At 38.0% G+C, this 23,743-nt stretch overlaps 1 protein-coding gene and 1 pseudogene across 2 annotated transcripts in view; both read right to left on the reverse strand.

Moving 5' to 3' along the window:
- Positions 1 to 5,569: 5,569 nt before the first annotated feature.
- Positions 5,570 to 7,845, reverse strand: LOC132357855 (myoneurin-like; annotated as a pseudogene).
- Positions 7,846 to 10,673: 2,828 nt separating this feature from the next.
- TAB3 (TGF-beta activated kinase 1 (MAP3K7) binding protein 3) overlaps positions 10,674 to 23,743 on the reverse strand; it is a 108,178-nt gene continuing 95,108 nt past the window's right edge. For both annotated transcript variants that reach the window (XM_059910950.1, XM_059910948.1), the window contains 2 exons: positions 17,227 to 17,328; positions 10,674 to 14,373 (listed from right to left, as the gene is read on the reverse strand). In XM_059910950.1, the coding sequence (XP_059766933.1) occupies positions 14,225 to 14,373; positions 17,227 to 17,328 (251 nt within the window). In that variant the 3' untranslated portion in view covers positions 10,674 to 14,224. The remainder of the gene's footprint in view (positions 14,374 to 17,226; positions 17,329 to 23,743) is intronic.

The following is a 23,743-nucleotide window of genomic DNA, read 5'->3' on the forward strand; positions in this document are numbered from 1 at the left end:
ATTGCTGGGTCATATGGTAGCTCTATTTTTAGTTTTTTAAGGGACCTCCATACTGTTCTCCATAGTGGGGGTACAAATTTACATTCCCACCAATAGTGTAGGAGGGTTCCTTTTTCTCCACACCTGCTCTAGCATTTGTTATTTGTAGACTTTTTTTTTTTTAATTTATTTATTTTTGGCTGCGTTGGGTCTTTGTTGCTGCACGCGGGCCTTCTCTAGTTGCGGCAAGCAGGCTTCTCATTGCGGTGGCTTCTTCTGTTGCGGAGCACGGGCTCTAGGTGCACAGGCTTCAGTAGTTGTGGCTCTCAGGCTCAGTAGTCATGGCTCACGGGCTCTAGAGCTCAGGCTCAGTAGTCATGGCTCACGGGCTCTAGAGCTCAGGCTCAGTAGTTGTGGCTCACGGGCTTAGTTGCTCCGCGGCATGTGGGATCTTCCCGGACCAGGGCTCGAACCCGTGTCCCCTGCATTGGCAGGCAGATTCCCAACCACTGTGCCACCAGGGAAGTCCCTGTAGACTTTTTTTTTTTTTAAAGCAGGTTTTTTTTAAATTTATTTATTTAGTTTTGGCTGTGTTGGGTCTTCGTTTCTGTGCGAGGGCTTTCTCTAGTTGCGGCAAGTGGGGGCCACTCTTCATTGCGGTGCGCGGGCCTCTCACTATCGTGGCCTCTCTTGTTGCGGAGCACAGGCTCCAGACGCGCAGGCTCAGTAGTTTGTGGCTCACGGGCTGTTACTCCGTGGCATGTGGGATCTTCCCAGACCAGGGCTTGAACCCGTGTCCCCTGCATTGGCAGGCAGATTCTCAACCACTGGGCCACCAGGGAAGCCCCCTGTAGACTTTTTGATGGTGGCCATTCTGACTGGTGTGAGGTGATACCTCATTGTACTTTTGATTTGCATTTCACTAATAATTAGTTATGTTGAGCCTCTTTTCATGTGCCTTTTGGCCATCCTTATGTCTTTTTTTTTTTTTTTGAGGTTTTTGTGTCTTTTGTCACAGTTTTTTGTTTCCTTTATTTAAAATTTTTATTTTGTACTGGAGTATAGTTGATTTACAATGTTGTGTTGGTTTCAGGTGTACAGCAGAGTGATTCAGTTACACATGTATCTATTCTTTTTCAGATTATTCTCCCATTTAGGTTATTACAGAATATTGAGTAGTGTTCCCTGTGCTGTACAGTAGGTCCTTGTTGATTATCTGTTTTATATATAGTAGTGTGTATATGTTTTTCCCAAATTCCTAATTTATCCCTCCCTCCACCTTTCCCCTTTGGTAACCATATGGTTTTTGTTTTTGTTTTTGATCCCAGCAGGGTACTCCTCTCTGTTCACTAGAGCTGTATGCTGTAGCGGTGCCCCCTATGTGGGTTGCACAGCTCCTTCTGTTTCGTCGGGTAACTGCTATGGGTAGTCTTGTAGGCGTGGCTGGCCACTGGTCTGGTTGTTTGCCTGGCCCTGCCTTGTATAGAGGCTGCTGGCCACTGCTTGCCTGGGCTGGGTCACAAGGTGGCTGGCTGCACAACCCCGGGGGTCAGGGTGGGGGAGGCGGGGGCAGAGCACTGAGCCTAGTGCTGGCCTACTGGCAGGCACAGCCAGGTCCTAGGGTCTGGCTGCAGCGTTCAGGGGTCCCAGATCTGGTGTCAAACCACTCGTGATTGGGGCCAGTTCCTGACCCAGCTGGCTGTGGGGTCCAGGGTGTCCCAAAGTTTGTGTTCACCTGCTGGTGGGCTGGGCTGGGGTCCAGCTGGTCCCAGGGCTAGTGCTGGCCTGCTGGTGGTGGGCCTGGTGTGCAGTTTTACTGGGGCTGGTGTCTGCCCGCTGTTGGGTGAGGCTGGTCCCTAGGCTAGAGCAGGCTCCCTGGTGTGCAGGACTGGCAATTATAAGGTTGATGCCTGCCCACTGGTGGGTGGGGCTAGGTCCCAGGGTCTCTGGCTGCAGGGCTCTGGGGGTCCTGGATCTAGTGCCTGTGCACTGGTGTGTGGGGCTGGGTCCTGGGCCCCCTGGTGGAAAGGGCTGTGTCCAGGGGCGGCTGTGGGCTCAAGGGGTCTTAGGGCAACCTCTCTGCCAGTGGGTGGGGCTGTGTGGCCACCTGGCTAGTTGACTGGCCTGAGGTTTCCCAGTGCTGTTGCCTACAGGCTGATAGGCGAGGGCAGGGCTGGGTCCTGAGGCTCATAAGCTAGATGGAGGATTCCAAAATAGCCCTTGCCAGCACCAGTGTCCACATGGTAGAACAAGCTCCCAGAATGGCTGCCACCAGTGTGTATGTCCCCAGGAATGTTGCCTCCTGCCTCTCTGGGAGACTCACCAAGATCAGCGGGTGGGTCTGACCCAGGCTCCTTTCAAATTACTGTTTCTGCCCTAGGTCCCAGAGTGTATGTGTTTTTGGTCCTTTAAGAGTGGGGTCTCCATTTCCTACAGCCCTCTGGGACTCCTGAAAGTAAGCCCTGCTGGCATTCAAAGCCAAGTGTTCTAGGGTTTAATCTTCCTGGTGCAGCACCCTCGGGCTGGGGAGCCTGATGTGGGGCTTTGACCCCTTGCTCCTTGGGGGAAACGTCTGCATTTGTAATTTTCCTCGCATTTGTGGGTCAGCCACCTGGGGGTTTGGGTCTTGACTATACTGTGACTCCACCCCTCCTACCCATCTTGTGGTTTCTTCTTTATGTCTTTAGTTGTAGAAGATCTCTTCTGGTAGGTTCCGGTCTTTTTCACTGATAGGTGTTCTCTAAATAGTCATAATTTTGGTGTGCCTGTGAGAAGAAATGAGCTCACCGTCTTCCTACTCCACCATCTTGGCCAATTTCCTTTCCTTAGACTTTTTTTTTTTTTTTTTTTTTTTTTGGCTGCGTTGGGTCTCCGTTGCTGCGTGCGGGCTTTCTCTAGTTGTGGTGAGCGGGGGCTACTCTTCATTGCAGTGCGCGGGCTTCAGTAGTTGTGGCACATGGGCTCAGTAGTTGTGGCTCACGGGCTCTAGAGTGCAGGCTCAGTAGCTGTCACGCACAGGCTTAGTTGCTCCGCGGCATGTGGGATCTTCCCAGACCAGGACTCAAACCCGTGTCCCATGCATTGGCAGGCAGATTCTCAACCACTGCGCCACCAGGGAAGTCCCTCCTTAGACTTTTTGATACTTGTGATTATAAAATTATTACATGGTCATCATAAAATAAGAATAATTCTAAAAATTCAGTCCAGGTTTAGAAAATAACGATTATCTGTAATTCCATCAATTGGATATTATATAAACTAAACTATGACTTTTGACAAAAATTAATAATATCACGTAGTTCTTACACAATTTACTTAACCAACCCCATTAGTGATAACTTGTTTCTAATTCTTCACTGTGGCAAACAGTACCTTGACTGGATGATACATGCTTCTTTGCACACCTAATGATGTCTTTGTGAAAATTTCCCAGGACTGGACCACATTTAGACTTTGATTAAATGTTGCCAAATTGATCTCTAGCAGTGTGAGCAGGTCCCCGAGCACTGGGTATTATCATTTTTCACATTTTTACTGTAGTATCTGTTCAAATAGATTCCTGTTGAATTCAAGCTAGATTAGATTAGTTCAGCATTTTATAAATTCATGAATTTTATTTAAAGCCAGCATATTAAGTTAATAAACACGTATGGTTAGATTTCTTAGACAAATAATTAAATACTAAGTTTAATGTGTATTATACAAAGGCAATATTTCAAATTCCTTCTTCAGTGAAGTCAATCCTGCTGGTGGTACTTTCTTGTGAAAATGCTGAACATGCTGTGAAATAGTGAAGATCTCTACAAGAATTGAGTAGTTATAGTAATTACTATATTTTCTTTAATTGATTCTTATGACCTGGACCTCTAAACAGAGGAAATTACAACGAAAGAAATCACTACCAATAGAAAATACATTAACAATATTACAGGCCTAGTTTAAAAGTAGGAAATAAATAAACCACAGGTAATGCAGGGCAGAAATAAGAAATAATGTCACCAGTCGGTTCTGTCAGCAGTATAGGAACTGAGTTTGTGGAACTGATTACTTAATGACCAAAGATGAAACAGTGAAATAAATCAATGCAAGAGCAAAGAATAAAGGGGAAGGGTATCAGTTAACATCAGGTAATCCTAAATTTTTTTTATATCCATTAAGCAAGGAAAAGGACCCTGTTAAACTATAATAACCAAATGCTATGTTTTAATACATGAAAAAAAATTAAAATACACAGCTTATAGACACTCAAATATAAAATAAATGTGCCTGCTAGTAGCTCAAAATATCATAATTGAAGTTAATTTCTCATTCTTTATGTAAAATAATACACCAAATTCAGAAAACAAGGGATTTGCAGTTATGCATTGTTTATATTCAGTAAATCTTTTAGATTTTAATATTCATTTTTAAAAAGTGTATAGCAGGTACACCAGAGGATTCTCAAAAAATTTCAAAACTCAGTATATTTTCCATATCTTCAGCAAATTAATCTATTAAAAATGAATCAGGGACTTCCCTGGTGGCACAGCGGTTGAGAATCTGCCTGCCAATGCAGGGTACACGGGTTTGAGCCCTGGTCCGGGAAGATCCCACATGCCGCGGAGCAACTAAGCCCATGTGCCACAACTACTGAGCCTGCGCTCTAGAGCCCGCGAGCCACAACTACTGAGCCCACATGCCATAGCTACTGAAGCCCATGCCCTAGAGCCCAAGCTCTGCAACAAGAGAAGCCACTGCCATGAAGAAGCCTGCGCACCACAACGAAGATCCAACGCAGCCATAAATAAATAAATTTAAAAATGAAACGAGTTGAATTGAATTTTGAAATTCTCTTTTGGCAAGATAAAAACACCAAATACCTACTTAAAATTAATTTTGAAAATGTAGTCTCAAAGCAAAACACTGCCCTTGAGTTTCCTCCATAATACTGAGTTCTTCTATACAAACATATCCATTCTACTTCAATAAATTAGTTTAAAAAATTATATACACTTTAGTTTTTATGAGAAGCTTCTATACTTTATTAGAAAAGTTATCTCCAGTCGAATATGTTAAGAAGAAAGATAGCTCAAATATCCTAGAAATGTAAAATTTCAACTTTTTCCCCATTGCTTACATATTGGTCTATGGGGCTTACAAACAGCAACACTCTTGGGCTGATACTGTTAAGAACTTTGCTTAAATTTTGAGGACAGAAAAATAAAAATTTCACAAGTCAAAAATGAATCATGAATAGATTATATGCTGATGCACACTGTAAGATAGATTCTACTTAAATAAATGAACGGCAATAGTTAATGCAAAATAAAAATGGAATGAAGCCAACTTGAAAATAAACTTAACGTATATTAAAAAGTAAAATAGCACTCTATTTAAAAGTACTGTCATATTCATTCCTTAAAAAGCTGTGTGTATATCTAGACTTCAAAAGCGAAAAGTCGGAACGAGCACTGCACAGTGAAGATGCAGAAAGTTTTACCAGAGATATTTTTGTTTACTAACAGAGACATATAAGCAACGTTCTATTCCTCACAGTCAGTTAACTGTTCTCCCCAGCCCCCAGTACCCAGCAAATCAACTCTAGTCCCAGCTAACCACAGCAAGCATCTGATGGGGGACACTGATTATCATCTGGTAAAGTCATTTCAGAAAGCCTCAAATCCATAGCTTCCAATACAGGACGTTTCCACATGGAATCTAGCACTGGAATCTCGAGTTTTGCCTAGACTGGACTTGCATTTTATGATTCTTTACATTTTTAATAGCTTTGTAAGTACTTCTACATAATAAATGACCTTTCTTATTGATGAGATCGGAAGTTTTCGAGCTGAAGTTTTCCCACAGACAACCACCTTTGTATGGTTTCCCCCTGCGTGTGTGAGATAAGAGAACTAGAGACAGCACATGCCTCCTTGTGGGTATGACACCTGTAAGGGTTTTCCTTCAGTAAACCTGCGACTGTGAGAGGTCAACGTGCTGGGACGGGCAAATCTTTGTCCACTCCTATCTTAGACATATGACTTCTCTCCACTATCTGTCCATGTTGTGAATCTTGAAATTGTGGAAGTTGTAAGTGGTCAGTTACATACATCACACTTAAAGGGTTTTTTCTCACCACAGTGAACGCGACTGCGGATGAGTACTTGGCGTTTTTGAGCAAAAAGCCTCTATCACATAATTCATTTATGTGGCTTTCTTACATGAGTTTTCAGCTGGTTATACTGGGTGAACACCTTTCCACACGTGTGGCAGAGGTAGAGTTTGACTCCCTTGTATGTATACTCACGTGCCTTCTCAAGCTGCTGGCTTGTAAAACCACTTTTCCATACATGTTACCCATCAGCTTGCCCTTGGAAGACCTCTGATCCAGCTCTTTCCTGGAGCTTTCCAGCTCGTAAGGATTCTTGACACTGGCTATATTAAATACAGTGTGTTTTCTCTCAGAGTATAGTTGAACTGTGATTTTTCACATTTTCGTTTCACTGTTAAGAGTTTGCACAAAGACATCTAGTACTGGAAATGTATTTCATCAACTCAAGTTCTGAATTATTTCTTTGTGCAACTTGTTCTGTTACAAGTGTGGACAATTTATTTGCATCTAGAAATATTTCAACAGATGCATTCTCTAAAACATCACTGAGATATATCATACTCTTTTATTCTGCCCTGTTTTCTGGGAGTTGAAAGCTTTCCTTTGAGTTTGAGATAACATCTTTGCTAAAGCCTCCTGTTGAGGATTTGCCTGAACTAAATCTGACTTTGTTTTTAATTCCAGTTTTTAATCAAGAGCTTTAGAAGTTTTTCGTCTTCCCCTTTTAGGTGGCTTGATTTGATTCAGTAATTTTTAAAGATTTAATGTCTTGCAATTAGAAAAATGTGGCCTGTATAATTGTTTTAAAAATTGAGGTTTTCTGGATATCTTTTTTTTTGTTGTTAATGTTTGGTGGACATTTGAAAAAACATTTAGTTCACATGAGATACAAAATTTTATTATATGGAGATTTAACTGCCGATTATATTATTTCCTATTTTGTCTGTTTTGCATGTCAAAATTAGACAGATGTGTTCAAGTTTTACACACAAAATTTAGGAGAATTCTGATGTCACCTTTGTTTATTATCTTGATAGGTGATATTTTTAAACCCTCTCATCCCCATGTTTCTTTTTTCTATATTTCTTGCTTCTTCCCTATCTACTGTGTTCGTTCCTTGTGGTATGCCTTATTGCATCTCCTGGATCTAGAATTCACATTTCTTATGTGTTAGCTCTTCATCTCTATCCCTTTCCTCTGAATTCTAGAATAGTTTCTCTATTGACTCAGTTTTGTGAAATCTCACTACCTATATTTTTAGTTTACAATTCCATAAAAATTTTCATTTGAAAGCAACCATCCCTGATCTGATTAATCCTTTTTGAGAGATATGACATAGCTGTAAATTTTTGTTTGGCATTAAAATTAGAAATCAAAGTTTGCTCTTCTGCTCTGATTCTGTAGAATGAAGTCCTTTTTTCAGGAGGCTTAACGTTTCCATACGTTCACTGATTTTTAAGGAATTTTTAAAAAGGTTATGTGGGTCACGCTGCTTTAATCTTTTAATCCTTAACGAAAAAGCAAGCATAAAGCTTTCTACTTTTTTCTGTAGCTTCTTCTCAGTTAGAAAAATACTTGATTACAGAGTATAGGAAAGACAGGGAGGTTGAATGTTTTGCTAAGCATTTGTTTCTAGCCAGTCAATAAGCAAACAGCAGTGGCTGCTGCTTTTAGGTATTTACAGCAGGGTTGAAAATTGCTCCCTGCAGTCTTGAGCTAGGCTAAGGAAGTGTTTCCTCCATGCTCGTATGGCAGCTTCAAGTTACTGGGTGCATCACGCTCCTTATCAATGTGGCCAAACCAGTTGTATTAAGTACCTTTCTTATTTAGTCATCTGTGGTGCAAGTGAGAGAGAGCGCAGTTGCCGCAGTCTCCCTGCTTTCTGACCGTCACAGATCCTTCTATTTGCCTGCTGCTCAGAATTTGGGGGTCTTCATGGCCTCCGTTGGGGAGCCCAATAGACTTGATTTATAGGTTAACCTTCACTGGCAGCTAGAACTGTGGGTTTGTGATATTGGTTGCTACCGCCCTCAGTACACACACCCCCCCATCTGCATCCTGTCATTTCCTACCCCCTGAGAGCACCCTTCCCTGTTCTCCAACCCTTAAAAATGTTTTCATTAGTTATTTCAGTAGAATTTGGGAAAACTCAAATTCTAATCTTGAAATAGCAGTACCCCTGCCAGCTGTGACCATTTCATTCGTTGTGAAAGTGTAGGAAAGTGTAGAGGGAATGCAAGCTATTTCAATACACTAATCCAATTTTCTCCTCCCCCAACCCCAAATGCCTTTCAAATAAAGACCTTTTTTTGGAATCACGTACACCCAAAGCAGACTATTTTTAGTGACTTAAAAGAAGTCATAATTGGGGGATGGGATTTAGAAATGGCTATGTTAGTGGTTCTTGATCAAGGGAATAGAACTACCTCAAAACAGATTCAGTCCCCAAGAGAATAAATGCATAAACAAGTCAAAAGGAAGCAAAGTAATAATAATATATAGTAAGTAGCATTTTGCTCCCGAATCACAGTGCAAAACCGAAGGAAGCTAGGCTGCATCACCTGATTTTCCTGCATTCTCTTTTTCTTACCACTAGAACATCATGAGAGGCTGGTCAAAAGCACACCCACCACTTTTCCAAAGGCAGGACTAGTGAGATGATTTGACAGCTCTAAGAGTATGGAACTGGCGAACCAGAATCTCACCCACATATTATATACCCTATTAAAACCTTTGAAACCTCCGTCACGAAACACCACCTGGATAGTGTCCTAGAAAAAGGCCAATAGGCCAAAGTCAAGTCAGGAAGTCTTTGGAGGAATTGGGGTAGGAGACAAACCACACCCAGCACACTTCCGTGTGGGCAACTGCGCGGTCGGTACCTGAAGAGAAATCATTATATGGGTAGTGGGATTACAGACAGATGATGCAGTTCTCACAGATGCCTAATTAACACAATGAGCAGCACAACCAATCACCATTGTGGTAACCAGATTTGAAGTAATTTTCTATTTCAAAACAGATTGTTTAAAAGGGACGACACAGGATGTGAGAAGTGATGAGAAGGGAAGGAAGACAATAAAAAAATACTTCACATACTATTTTTAAAGTTATCTTTGATGTTCTTTCTATGTGTTACTTTACACTAAGATGTGGTGGAGAGTAACCAAGTACTTGATGAGGTGAAGTTTCCTTGTAACTTCTGAGAGGGAAGGAGGGAAAGTATATATGCACGTTAAAGATGTAAGAAACATAACCATCAATGTCAAGTATTCTATTTAGACCCTAATTTAGACATGCTTATAAAAAAACTGTGAGACCAGTTGGGAAACTTAACACTGGATATTTGATATTATCTTGTAAGGTGTGATAGATGGTGCTTTGATATTATCTTGTAAGGTGTGATAGATGGTGCTTTTTAATAAACGTAAAAAATTTTATTTACAGATGAGTTGCTAGGATGTCTGGGGGGTTTGTTTCAAAATAATGGTGGGGGTGGTGGATGAGAATATAGATGAAATAAGTCTGCTTATATCTGGATAATTTTGGAAGCCGGGTAATGAGTGAGTGGGGGATTACAGAATTCTTCTGTACTTCTGTATGTTTGCAAATTTTCTTATATTTAAAAAATGTAGTGGGAGTGATTTTGACTTTAAATATGCCTAATCATTGAAAATACTATCTACCATAATTCATCTGCAGTATTTTCTGTGCACAAGTTGGGAAGGGTGACTACAGACCCTAGCAAGAGGAAGGTGATTATTTCCCTTTGAAAACCTAACTACAGATGACATAAAGATATAAGAAAATCACTCATTCTTTGGTAAGTGACATATATTAAAGTGGAGTGAAAAATGTAAATTTTTAACATATCCCACTTTTATATAAAATTTGCTTATTTATACTTTCACCCAATTTTTAAGTTAGAGTAATGTACTAATACTTAATAACCCAAATCTAACATTACTACATGTTCTAATAGAAGAACAGAAAAGATTAGGTTTCTAAGACAGCATATTTCAGTCCAGAAATATATGAGTATTGGAACTAGGACTGGTTTGATATTGTAAATCATTTCTAATTACACAGAAAGGATGCAGAATGTAGTGTTTGCTTTTAGTTTATTAATTTATTTCTCAGGAATCTTTGACTTTCCGAATATGTTCTGTTTGGAGGTACGATGCATGCATGGCCTTTTAAAACGCCTTTGTACAATTTCGCCTCAAAATAATTAAATTCACAGCACACACAGAAATCTAAGAGAGACATGGTATTTACAAGATTTAATAAGTTCTTGCTGTTTTAGGGAAGAAATTGAGCAAATCTTTTACAGTGGGGAAACATGGACAACTGGGTGTCATTATAAACAAAAATTCAGAATTGTTCAGTGTCAAAGCCACTTTTCATGGCTTTAGAAATTAAAATTGAGTCGTCATTCTATTAATCTCTGAATGCTCAAGCCATGCAGAATCTACTTGTATTAAATAATATTTGGGGATGCAAATAACAGAAAAAAATACGCACATCTGGTGAATGAAATCATCATCAGAATTACCTTTTACAATAAGAAAATACTGTTAATAATTCTTTCAGAAAGATACAGTAGTGGTGCAACAGACAGTGCCAAATTTATTTTGACTTTAAAGTAACATTTCAATTGTCATTTTTCTCTACGGATATACAGACACACACTGTAACAACTCGTTCAAAGTCTGGACAATGACTACAATATTAAAATAAATCAATTTAAACTATAAGGGGACATCTTCACATTCCAGGGTACATCACTGATATTTTCAAAGGACAATTTTTCTATGCCTTATATTCTTGCTTTTTGTTTATACTGTCAAAAACATTACAATTACCTTTTAAAATACTATATAAAATCGAGTTGCCACAGAAAGTTGGAATATGAACCCCCTAGATAACTGGGACAAAGCAATGTCAAAACTGAAGGAAACATTGATCTCTTATAATAAGTACTGAAACTGAGACCAGCTCCTTAAAAGTTATTAAACTGCTCATCACACTCCCATTTCTTCAGGGAAATAAACAAATTAGCAACACTTTCCCCACCATCATTAATCTGCTCTAAAACTACCTTTTCTACAACGCATTTCTTTTGTTTATTTAAATTGCTGTGCCTCTGTACTCTCTCAAACAAGGTCATTATTTGAAACATTTTACAATGCTTAGAAAGTTTCTGACTCCTCTTTTACCACTTTAAACTTTTAAGAACTACTTCAAAATGTAAGGGGCAATGTACTTTAACAAAATGACAAAGGTGCTTTCTAAAAACCCAGTTTACAAAACAGTGAAATAATGTAAAATGTACAGTCAGCTCTTTGTGTGTTCCCAGATACATCAAACTGGTTGTATTTTAAGAAAAAACCTTTTTTTTTTTTTTTTTTTTTACTAGAAACAAGAAGTGCACCAACTGATCCTAAAAGCATAGGCACCTCAGCAGCCAGATCCTTTTGAAAAGGCATCTTGAAAGTTGACTGAATTCTTGTTCAAACTTGTCATAGGCAAGAAGTAGTCTATACATGGGACACAGTTAAATATATCAAATTTATCAGTGTCAAATAATTTTGCTTATTTTGAAAACTGAATACAGCCTATGTTGGCGTATGAAACTTGAGCACAACCAGAAATGAACATATACAAAACTTCCTTAAAAATCAATCTCTGATGTCTCAGACCCCACCCTCTACACCTATCAAATAGACTGATTTCTCATTTTTCCTGGCAGGTGAAAACAATGATTTACTAGATCTATCACCAAAGGACTGGAACCATGCATCTACTGTGTGATAGCAGTTCAGTAATCTGGATGTATGTTCATGCAATAGTTTTAAAGTCATCTACATGGTTTTAATAAAGCATCAAACTGTTTTCATACATGCTACTTTCATTCTCAACTGACAACTGCCAAATTAATTGCTGCCACTTCAGCATATCACTAAGAATACTGGGTAAACCTTTAGCTAGAACATCAAGCAATATATGTATTTTTCCCCTAAATTATTACTTAATACCAAGTGGGGTTGACCATCACTAAAGAGATACGAAACCATACAAAGGCAAAAGCATCGGCATATTACAGAACAGGAGGACTGACAGACTTATTGGAGACTGACAGACACCAGTGCTACTACGAAAGCCTTTAAAGAATGAATGCTGTTTTCGGGTCAATGCTTTTAAGCCCATCTGCTTTCTCACCTTTATTTTCACAGTTTTGCCACAGTTGTTATATGAGAGATGTTTTATCAGTGTAATTACATAGCCACGCTGACTTTGTGAAACAAGTAGATATTCTTCAGGACATTTTCCACATATGAAAAAATGTTTTCAAAGCTGCAGGTACAGTGTGAAATTATGATTTTGATGATAAGCTATGATAAGTTATTATGCCTTTGGTTTCATTATGCTATTAAGTGCAGCTTGTTTTTCCAGGTCTGCCAGAGATGACTGCTAAATTAGCATACAATGACAGCTTGAAGCTTGTGTGTGTGTGATAGAGAGAGGGGGAGAGAGGAGAGAAGAGAGAGAAGGGGGACAGCTGGTATGGGAGAGTATATACTCCTCAGGTTATAACCTGAGGTAAAATCCTTTAGGATTAGGAAACCTACCAATTTTATTGCTGTTTATATTTACCCAAATAGGGGGAAGATTCCAAAATCCAATTCTGAGCTTGGAAGAAAAGTCAACGATGGTAAAGACCTTAATTCAGTGTCCTATTAATAATTTTCTAGTGGTGCACTTTAGTAAGCGATTTTATATGTCTTCAGTTATTTACACCCTAAAGTTCTAGTTTCATAAATAAGGAGTGCTTTAGTATCACCTGAACTGTCTGAACAAACTCAATATCATCTCTGAATACAGTATTGTTACATTTTAAAAGTTCTTAGTTTCAAAGTCCGTTGTATTCACCTTTCTCTCAGTCGTATTTCTTGACTAGCCTTCTCTTCCTCCCCAAATAATGCAGTGTGCAACTTTATATTGGCCAACTATAATTTTCCTCACACTATTTTGTTAACATATGTGCAAATATATCTTTATTGAACAACTAATATTAATTTTTTTCAGCTAAGTTAGGGTTATGGCACAAAGTATCATCTGTGCTGTAAACATCATGGACTCATCGCAAATTGGAAGGAGGGGGAAAAAGGCTCTAGGGACTGCAAACATTTCTTACAGAACCACAGCTGAGCTCAAGATTCCAAGTGGATTTTGGAATGGATTTACATTCAGCATACATTCACTGTGCTATTGGCAAAGCGCAGTTTTACCAGAAGGTCATTCATAAAATCATAATTTGTAAGGACTTGTTCGTTATTTTAAAAACCAGTGGCCTAATAAAAGCATGCAGTAACTTAAAAAATATATCTATTATGCGGCGTAATTAGGTCTTAGTTACCAGTGTTGGTATAGCTTGATGAATCACTGTACAAGCAAAAGGGAAAAGGGATCTTATTACCTCCGATTGTACTTTCGAACAAAGGGCACGATATGCCTAATTCCTGACTGCTACAAATCACATTTTAAAACATTTTGTTTGTGTGTTTGAAATTACCCCTGAAAAAAGCAGCAATTACAAATACCCTTGTTATTTTGCCCCCCCCAGAAAAACACCCTCTGGTTGCTTTTCCCTGTCCTTCTCTTCTGTCGGAAGCAACAGGAAGAAGCCTGGGGAGCCTGGGTTTTCCAGAGAGCTGTGACCAGGTAAGTCTGCTCTGGCAATTCACAGTTTGTCTGCATAAACTGTAACATGTCACATCATGAATCAAAGTTCTAGTTTATAAAATAAGGGTAACTTATTTTATAAGTAACTTTAACAGCAGTAACTTTAACAATTGGGGTTGCACAGAAGAGCTCTTGACTTCTCTGTGTACATTCTTTCAGGAGTGAATCCTTTCCCCATTTCAAGTATCCCTTTCTATCTCTAACTCTGCAGTGAGTTAAGAAAGGGGGAAAAAACCCTCCCCATTTTTCCTTTATTGAGCACAAGCGGCTGCCTTGTCACCCCCCCCCCCCCACCACCATGTTATCTGAAATGAAAAGGCTGGGCAGATGTACAGATTCCCCAGGTCTCCTTTGCTTCTAATGGGTGCTCAAAGTTTCACTCTCAACCTAGTGCAGACTCTTGGGAATTCAAGTGTACCGTGGCATCTCACACTGCTCACAGCGATTTAGTGCGGGGTGGTTCAGAAAGGTGCAGCTATCACAATTCCACGGAGCCCCTTCATAGTCTTCATCTCGGGGTTGTGTCCGAGGACTCTGTTTGGAGCTACTTGGATGCTCTGAGAGCAGTTAGGAATAAAAGAGAGGAAACAGAAAATACAGTGAATTTTTTTCTAAGTATAATCCAAACGGAAATTAAAAATTACCCCCCAAAAGCAAGGAAAGTGGTATTGTGAAATGAGAAAGCCAAGTAGTATACGTAGCTACTAGAAATGTAGAACTAAATAGTAAGTTTATGATATATTTTCTACTTTGTTCTCAACAATTTACTTTTTTCCTACAAGAAGTAGACAGAAGTCCAGCACAGACTACCTTCCAAATTCGTTATCTCTAGATAGTGGATAGTTATGCTATATTCCAGCCAAGTGAAAAAAATGAGAAATGTTATATAGCATGTTAAATTAGTTCTACCTCCTAAGTTTTCCCTCACAAGTTCAGCCCGCCCATGACTCCCACCCCCCCCGTAGTACTAGCCATACTATATCAAACATTGATTAAATGTGTGCCTTCTTCCATGAGACTTTCAGCTCCACAATATGCATGTTTTTAATCATAATGACTTATAAGTGGTGTGACAGTTCATAAAAAACATTCTTTCTATCATAGGGTGGATGGGTATGTCGATCCTTTGATATCATTAGGGTGGCCACGCCATTCTTTGAGAAATTAAAAACAGCTGTCCCTGTTTTACAAATCAGGTTTTTCCAGGACCAGAGGTGTAGCTCCAGGAACAATCCAAAGCCCACAATCCTTTACCATTCCCAAATCCCTCCCCTATTTATCTTAAGAGGCTTGTAGTAGTGGCGGGGGCGGGGTGGATCTGGCCTTAAGGAATAAAGTCCACCTAGGAGAAGCTTGCATTTCTCCTCCTATGCCTTTGAGATGCCAAAGTTCTAGCTGGTCTACTCCAGGAATGCTTATCTAGGCCATTTTTAAAATGCAAATTTCAAAGGTAACTAACTCTTAGCAATAAGAAAAAATAAAGGGAGGGCTAGGTAACTTGGAATTTGGCTTGTCAAGGACAAATACAAATCTTAAGTGTCTTCTCTATAAATATTAGTAAAAAAGGTTTAACCATCTAAATAGGTGACCTTGATTTGTTCAATCTGCCAGAAACCCAATTTGAATCCAAACTCTTTTGTAAGTGGTGGGTTTCATATTATCGTACCTGGTTCCTGGCTGAAATTTTGGCATGGGAAGTACTGGGTCGCTGTGTCTGTTTGGATGTATGTATATATGTACTGATTTTGGTAACACCACATACCTACAATCTATAAAAGAGCTCTATTTAATTGGCTTCAATGAAATTAAGTGCTTATATAAATACTCAGAAATATAAACGAAAAGAAACCAAATGAATTTCAGGACCATGATCTAGGATTAATTTTAATGAATGAAAACAAGTTTAAGTTTGTTGGTTTAATGAATACAGACCATACAGTCATCAACATGAACTTTTATTGTACCTAGGTTGACTAGAAGTCAAATAAGATGTTACTACTCCTGTTACAAAATTTGTCAGCAAGAAAATAAGTTGATATGATGAAACTTTAAAGGTAAATGAGATGAGAGTTTTTAGGTGAACTCTTTAGGAATAATGTTTTAGGACTGCCTACACAGAACAGTTTCTCCAGATTTTTGGTAACTTGAAACTGCTAAATTAAGCGATGGGAATTCACTGAATATTCAGATCATTTCCAAATAAGATACTAGAACATTAGCTGCTAAACAAGTCTGTTTGACTTCACTGGACATGTCTTGGGACCCACTAAAGAAAGAAATTAATTAGGTTATTAAAGAAAGAGATTAGGATATGTTCATAGTTCATCATACCAGCATTTCCTGATTGGCAAACAGTTCATAATTACTTCTTAGCTTTTGCTAGAAACTAAGGCTTTAAGGTTAAGAATTCTAATTAAAATATGTAAGTACTAAAAACTAGTAAGGAAAAACATCCTTGTATGCAAGGAAAAAGAAGGTGCATAAAGAATGAAAATGTGTTTTGTTAAGGGAATAGAAAGTAATTTTGTCATAAAGCTGGTTATTTCTAAATGGGAAAGAAAATAAGGGAGAAATTAATACGAATATAGAAAGTTGTAGAAGGTTTGTGAGAAAAAAATCTTTAGAAAGGAATTCTATGGGTGGTCAGGACTAAGATTAAATTTAATTGAGTGTGGGAGGGAGACGCAAGAGGGAGGAGACATGGGGATATATGTATATGTATAGCTGATTTGCTTTGTTATAAAGCAGAAACTAACACACCATTGTAAAGCAGTTATGCTCCAATAAAGATGTTAAAAAAAAAAAGTACACTAAGAGGAAATCTTAAAAAAAAAAGAAAAAATTTAATTGAGTACATAAACTTTAATGTTAAAGGGAAAGTGGTGCAAAACCTGAACTTGGTTATCTCTCTGTTAAGAGTACAAACTTTTCTTATAATATTAATCTGCGTTTGATAACATATTGTAAAGTCCAGAACTCTCAAGTTCAAGTTGTTTTTTATTTATTTACTTGGCCTTGTTTTCTAGATACTCTTAGAGGAATCTGCCCCATATGGTGGCCACTAGAAATGCAGCCACTCTGAATTGAGATGTGCTCTAAGTGTAAAATATACACATTTGGAAGATTTAGTATGAAATAAAGAATGTAAAATAAAATACCTCACTAATTTTATATTGATTTCATAGTGAAATGTTATTTCACTTTTCTCTTTTACTTTGGCTAATAGAAAATTTAAAATTATGTACGTGGCTTCAACTGTATTTCTGTTGGACAGCACAGCCTTAGAAACTCAGTAGAGAGTAATTTCTTAAGGGAAAAAAAAGGTTGGCCTTTACTTATGAGAACTCTACATGGGTTAACACACGTGTGTTTGGACATTTTGCACAAACTCCAGACACACAAGTACAAACCATCTGCAGCTGCTGCCTGGGTGTCGTGGATGTCCTCCTGTACTTTGGAGGTCACGCTAATCCTTCGGGCTTTCCTCTCAACTGTGCAGGTGTCTGATGAGTCTGCATGAGAAGAAGCAGAGCCAGGAAGAAGGGATCAAGCTGTTCATTAGAAGAGCGGACAGGGTCACAAGGACCTTTCACAGAACACACACAGTTGAGTATTTACTCTATTACCTCATGCTACCTTTCGTTCTCCCATGAAGGCAAGTGCCATATTTAATACTGCTTTTACAACCTATCCAGAGCAGTGGATAAGGTTGTATCCACTTTTTCCATCCTCTCTAATTACTTGGACTAAATGACTTATTTCAGCAGTTTCCCACTTTCTAGTGAGTTAGGGGTGCAAACTCAGTATAATTAAATGTCATTATGAACCCAAAATTTGGGAGATTATACTTTAGCAATTCCCTGATTAAGCAGTAGTTACTAGAAAATTATGGGTTTCAAGTACACTACCCATATAAGGCTAACCAAAGAACACATTGCATTAATGTTAACAGTAAACCATAGCATTTTATAAAGAACAAAAATAGCAGTAATTGAAAAATCAGAACCAACTCAAAGTAATACTATATACTGATAATACATACTCCCCAATCTTTTCATAAATTCCAGTTACCTGTGTGTGCAAAAGCCCAGTAGACACTTCACAACATGGACTGCAGGCACACCAATTTCTTGCTAGAATACTGTTTCTATTAATTTATAGGTAGTTAGTAAGTAGTGTTTTGTATTAAGTAAAAACAAAAAAATGGCAGACTTCATATGATTTACCCTTAAGAACCAAAGAAAGATCTTATATTTTGTAATCAGTTCTGAGCCCATAAGCAGTCCTCTAGTACAACCTACCTTTGGAAATCAGTGCTCCACAATCCTAAGCATGGGGCTTAGGCATTTAAACACTGTTATCAGAGTAAAACAAAAGCAGAGTGAACATCTTAGGCTCCAGAGAATAGAATAAGGTAAAGTTCTACTTCTTAGATCTGTTAACCACTTTTATAGCATCACATACCTCCTCCTCACTGACTCTTACAACAACCCTGTACAGAAGCACCTCTCTGGATCTGAACAAGGTCAGGTGGCCAAGACAACCAGGACCAGTGCTCAAGTTGTACCACACCAAGGTCAGTGCTCTCGCCACTATGAGTTAGCAATGTCAAGGTTGGGGGCGGGGGGGGGGTTGACGACGACTTTCTGAATCAGCTGAGGGAGCTTATTACACACACACTTGCATTGCTTAACTACAAAGTCTAGTCCAAAAAGATTTCTCAGTCTCCCTTTCTGTCTTTCCTTCTTTCTCTCACTCTAATTATCACACTTATTATTCAGATAAACATCTATATTCCACTTGGATATTCTAGGTCTTCTGCATTTCCATATGAATTTCAGAATCAGCTTATTAATTTCTACCAAAAAAAAGAAAAAAACAGTTAAATCTGGTATTGCATCAATATGAAAAGAATAGGTACCTTAATAAAATTGATTTATTAACAGACATGGTTTATTACTATTTATTTAGGTCTTCTTTGGCAGTGTTTTATAATATTCAATGTACGTACATATCTGGTTAAATTTATTAATAAGTGTCATTTTTTGGATGGTATTGTAATTATCCTTTTATTTCCACTTTCCAATTGTTGGCTAATATGGTTTTTGGATCCTGACCTTATATCCCAAAACCTTGTTAAATTCACTTATTAGTTCTAACAGTTGTTTTTTGGTATCCTTAGATTTTCTTTGCAAATAATCATGTCATCTGAATTTTATCAGATGTTTTTCAGTTATCTAATGAAATGATCATATGCTTTTTCTCCTTTACTTTCTTAATATTTGCATTCCTGAGGCTAAACCCAATTTGGTCATGATGTATTATCTATCTATCTTTTTTTATATAGTGAGTACTTTATTAAGTTTTTTATGTTATAAGGGTTATTGATCTGTAACTTTGTTTTCTTTCGGGGAGGTAGGTAGGTGATGTCTATCGGGTTTTAGAATCAGGGTCCTGCTGGCTACATAAAGAAAATCGGAAGCTTTCCTTCCTCCTCTATTTTCTCAAAGTTTGTATGATTGATTGATTGGCATTATCTCTTCCTTAAATATTTGATAGAATTCACCCACTGGTGCAACCATCTGGGTCTAAAGTTTTCTTTCTGGGAAAACTTTTGATAATGGATTCAGTTCCTTTAATTACATATGTAACTAGTTATATTTTCCCTTTTCATCTTGTTCTCAGTAGTGGTAGGATACATTTTTCAAGGAATGTGTCCATTTCATCTACAGTGTTGAGTTTACTGGCATAAAGATGTTCACTGCATTCCCTTAACAGAGAGATAATCTTTCATTGCTGATTTTGGTAATCTGTTATTCTTCTAGATCAGTCAACCTGAGAGTTTACTGATTTTCTGTTTATAAATGTATTTTCTGTCTCATTGATGTTTCTTATATTTTCTTTCTTTCACTTACCTTGTTCTTTTCTATATTCTTAGGGTAGAATTTTATGTCACTGACATTAGATCTCCTTGTCTTATATGAGCATTTAAGGCTATAAAATTTCCTTCTAAGCACTACTTTAACTGTTGTAAAGAAAAGAATTTGGCCTTGCTCAAAGAAAGCTCTAGCTTTGTCCCCAGCTCCTGGAAGATATAACCTCTAAAATCTTGCAATTTCTCAAGAGACAGGAGTGTCCTTGTTAATTACGGTGGGCCCTTCAGACCACAGTTTATGCTAATAAGATGGCTCACAGTGGACATATCCCTTAAACAGGGTGATTCCTCCCACAGCCCTTGAATCAATTAACTGGATTACCACTAGGTAATGCTTCCTTAGTAGATACAAATCTGGTACTTGGTAGTCATCCACTAAGATTCTTCTTTGTACCATTTTTAGACAGCAGTAGGCTATTTTAAATGCAGAGCAGTCAAAACATCCATAGTATTGGCTTGGCCGAACAGTTCGTTCGGGTTTTTCTGTAACATCTTATAGAAAAGCCTGAATGAACTGTTTGGCCAACCCAACAGTATTAAACAATAAAAAGAACACGTACTGCATTGCCACCTATAAATGAAATACTTAAAACACTCTGTACCGAGTGTTGAACACAAAGCTGTTCAACCAAACTAAGTAATTTAGGTTAGGTAACATTATTTGTGTAGAATTTTAAATTCTCTGATTAATCAGTTTGATGTGATTTTAAAATGTTACACCCTTAGGTAACTTTTTTTTAAGTAAGGCCTTCTCCAATATTGTATGTCCTCATGATCAACCTACCTTGAGTTCTTTAAACCAAAGAGGATTAAGATATGAAATGCATACTTCATCTCAGTCTTGAGAATTATAAGAATGGAGAAGAAAAAGATTAATTTTTTAAGATACTGAAATGCCAGTTATACATTTGGTACATAAAACTCAAAAGAAAAGATTTGATATCTTTAATACTACATAGAAATGATTTAATAACAACTATGCAAAAGTGATTCCTCCAAATCTTGGTTATGTAGGATTTACTTTGTCCTTGATGAGAAAACACCTAGTCCCAATCTAATTGTTATGCCTGCCTGTTGAGTACACAAGGATTCTTTTGTGGCCTGTCAGTCAATTAAATAATCGTAGATCTACTGCAGATCAAACTTCCCATTCTAAAATAAGACCTTTAAAATTCCCATTACACTGTAAGAATTATCTTTTAGGACTACAGTTTTTATAATGCTGAGTAAATTTATAATGTTAACTATATTATATACAGTTTCAACTTATTCTGGGGGAAGGGAGACAACATAGCAGAGCAGAAGGACTTGAGCTCACCTGCTCTCGCCAAGACACCAAAATCACAACAAACTGCTGAACAACAATCAACAAAAAACAAACACTGGAACCTACCGAAAAAGATATTCTACATCCAAAGGCAAAGAAGAAGCCACAAAGAGATGGTAGGAGGGGCACTTTCACCATATAATCAAATCCCATACCCACCAGGTGGGAGACCCACAAACTGAAAAATAATTATATGGCAGAGGTTCTCCCAAAGGAATGAGGGACTGTAAATTGGTATAGCCACTGTGGAAAACAGTAAGAAAGATTTCTCAAAAAACTAAAAATAGAGCTACCCTATGATCCAGCAATCCCACTCCTGGGCATATATCTGGAGAAAACCATACTTCAAAAAGATACATGCAGCCCAGTGTTCATTGCAGCACTGTTTACAATCGCCAGGTCATGGAAGCAACCTAAATGCCCATCAACAGATGAATGGATAAAGAAGACGTGGCACATATATACAATGGAATATTGCTCAGCCATTAAAAAGAATGAAATAATGCCATTTGCAGCAACATGGATGGACCCAGAGATGATCATACTAAGCAAAGTAAGTCTGAGAAAGACAAATATCACTTATATGTGGATTCTCAAAAAAGGGTACAAGTTCACTTATCTACAAAATAGAAATAGAGTTATAGATAGATGTAGAAAACAAACTTATGGTTACCAGGGGTAAGGGGGGGAGGGATAAATTGGGAGGTTGACATAGACACACTACTGTATATAAAATAGATAACTAATAAGGACCTACTATATAGCACAGGGAACTCTACTCAATATTCTGTAATGGCCTATACGGGAAAGTGGCAAAGAATCTAAAAACGAGTGGATATATGCATGTATAACTGATTCACTTCGCTATACACCTGAAACTAACACAACATTGTAAATCAACCATACTCCATTAAAAATTAAAAAACAAAAACAAAACTCATGGGGATCGGAAACCAAAAATCTACAACAGATACACAAAAGAGGAAGAAAAAAGACGTACAAAAAAAATCCAAAACAATTAGTAAAATGGCAATAAGCACATACATATCTATAATTACCTTAAACGTAAAAGGACTGAATGCTCCAACAAGGAGACATTGAATGGATACGAAAACAAGTCCCATGTATATGCTGTCTATAAGAGACCCAATTCAGATCTAGGAACACAAACAGACTGAAAGTGACAGGATGGGAAAAGGTATTCCATGCAAATGGAAACCAAAAGAGAGCTGGAGTAGCAATTCTCATATCAGACAAAATAGCCTTTACAATAAAGACTGTTAAAAGAGACAAAGAAAGACACTACATAATGATCAAGGGATCAATCCCAGAAGAAAATCTAACAATTGTAAATATCTATGCACCCAACACAGGAGCACCTCAATAAGGCAAATGCTAACAGCCTTCAAAGGAGAAATTAACAGTAACACAATGATAGTGGCTGGCAGACTTCAACACCCCACCTACATCAATGGACAGATCATCCACACAGAAAATCAATAAGGAAACACAGGCCTTAAAATGACATATTAGACCAGATGCACTTAACTGATACTTATAGAGCATTCCATCCAAAAGCAGCAGAATACACATTCTTCTCAAGTGCGAATGGAACATTCTCCAGGATTGATCACATGCTGGGCACAAAGTGAGCCTCAGTAAATTTAAGAACATTGAAATGATATCAGCATCTTTTCCAACCACAACACTATGAGATTAGAAATCAACGACAAGAAAAAAACAGCAAAAAACACAAACACGTGGAGGCTAAACAACATGGTACTAAACCACCAGTGGATCACTGAAGAAATCACAAAATGCCTAGGGACAAATGAAAAAAAAAGCACGACGATCTAAAACACATGGACGCAGCAAAAGCAGTTCTAAGAGGGAAGTTTATAGCAATACAATCTTACCTCAGGAAACAAGAAAAATCTCAAATAAACAACCTAACCTTACACCTAAATTAACTTGGAAGAGAACAAACAAAACCTAGAATTAGTAGAGAAAGAAATAATAAAGATCAGAGCAAAAATAAATGAAATAGAGACAAAGAAAAAAACAGAAAAGATCAATGAAACTGAAAGCTGGTTCTTGGAAAAGATAAGCAAAATTGATAAACCTTTTAAGCCAGACTCATCAAGATAAAGAGGGAGAGGGCTCAAGTCAATAAAACTAGAAATGAAAAAGGAGAAGTTACAGTTACAATGGACACCACAGAAATACAAAGGATCATAAGAGACTACTACAAGCAAGTCTATGCCAAAAATATGGACATCCTGGAAGAAAGGGACAAATTCTTAGAAAGGTACAATCTCCTAAGACTGAACCAGGAAGAATTAGAAAATATGAACAGACCAATCACAAACACTGAAATCGAAACTGTGATTTTAAAACTCCCAGCGAACAGTCCAGGAGCACATGACTTCACAGGCAAATTCTATCAAACATTTAGAGAAGAGCTAACACCCATCCTTCTCAAGCTGTTCCAAAAAATTGCAGAGGAAGGAACACTCACAAACTCATTCTATGAGGCCACCATCACCCTGATACCAAAACCAGACAAAGATGTCACAAAGAAAGAAAATTACAGGCCAATATCACTGATGAACATAGATGCAAAAGTTCTCAACAAACTACTAGCAAACAGAATCCCAACAACACA

This window comes from Balaenoptera ricei, chromosome X, assembly GCF_028023285.1.
Source record: "Balaenoptera ricei isolate mBalRic1 chromosome X, mBalRic1.hap2, whole genome shotgun sequence".
Lineage (NCBI taxonomy): Eukaryota > Metazoa > Chordata > Mammalia > Artiodactyla > Balaenopteridae > Balaenoptera > Balaenoptera ricei.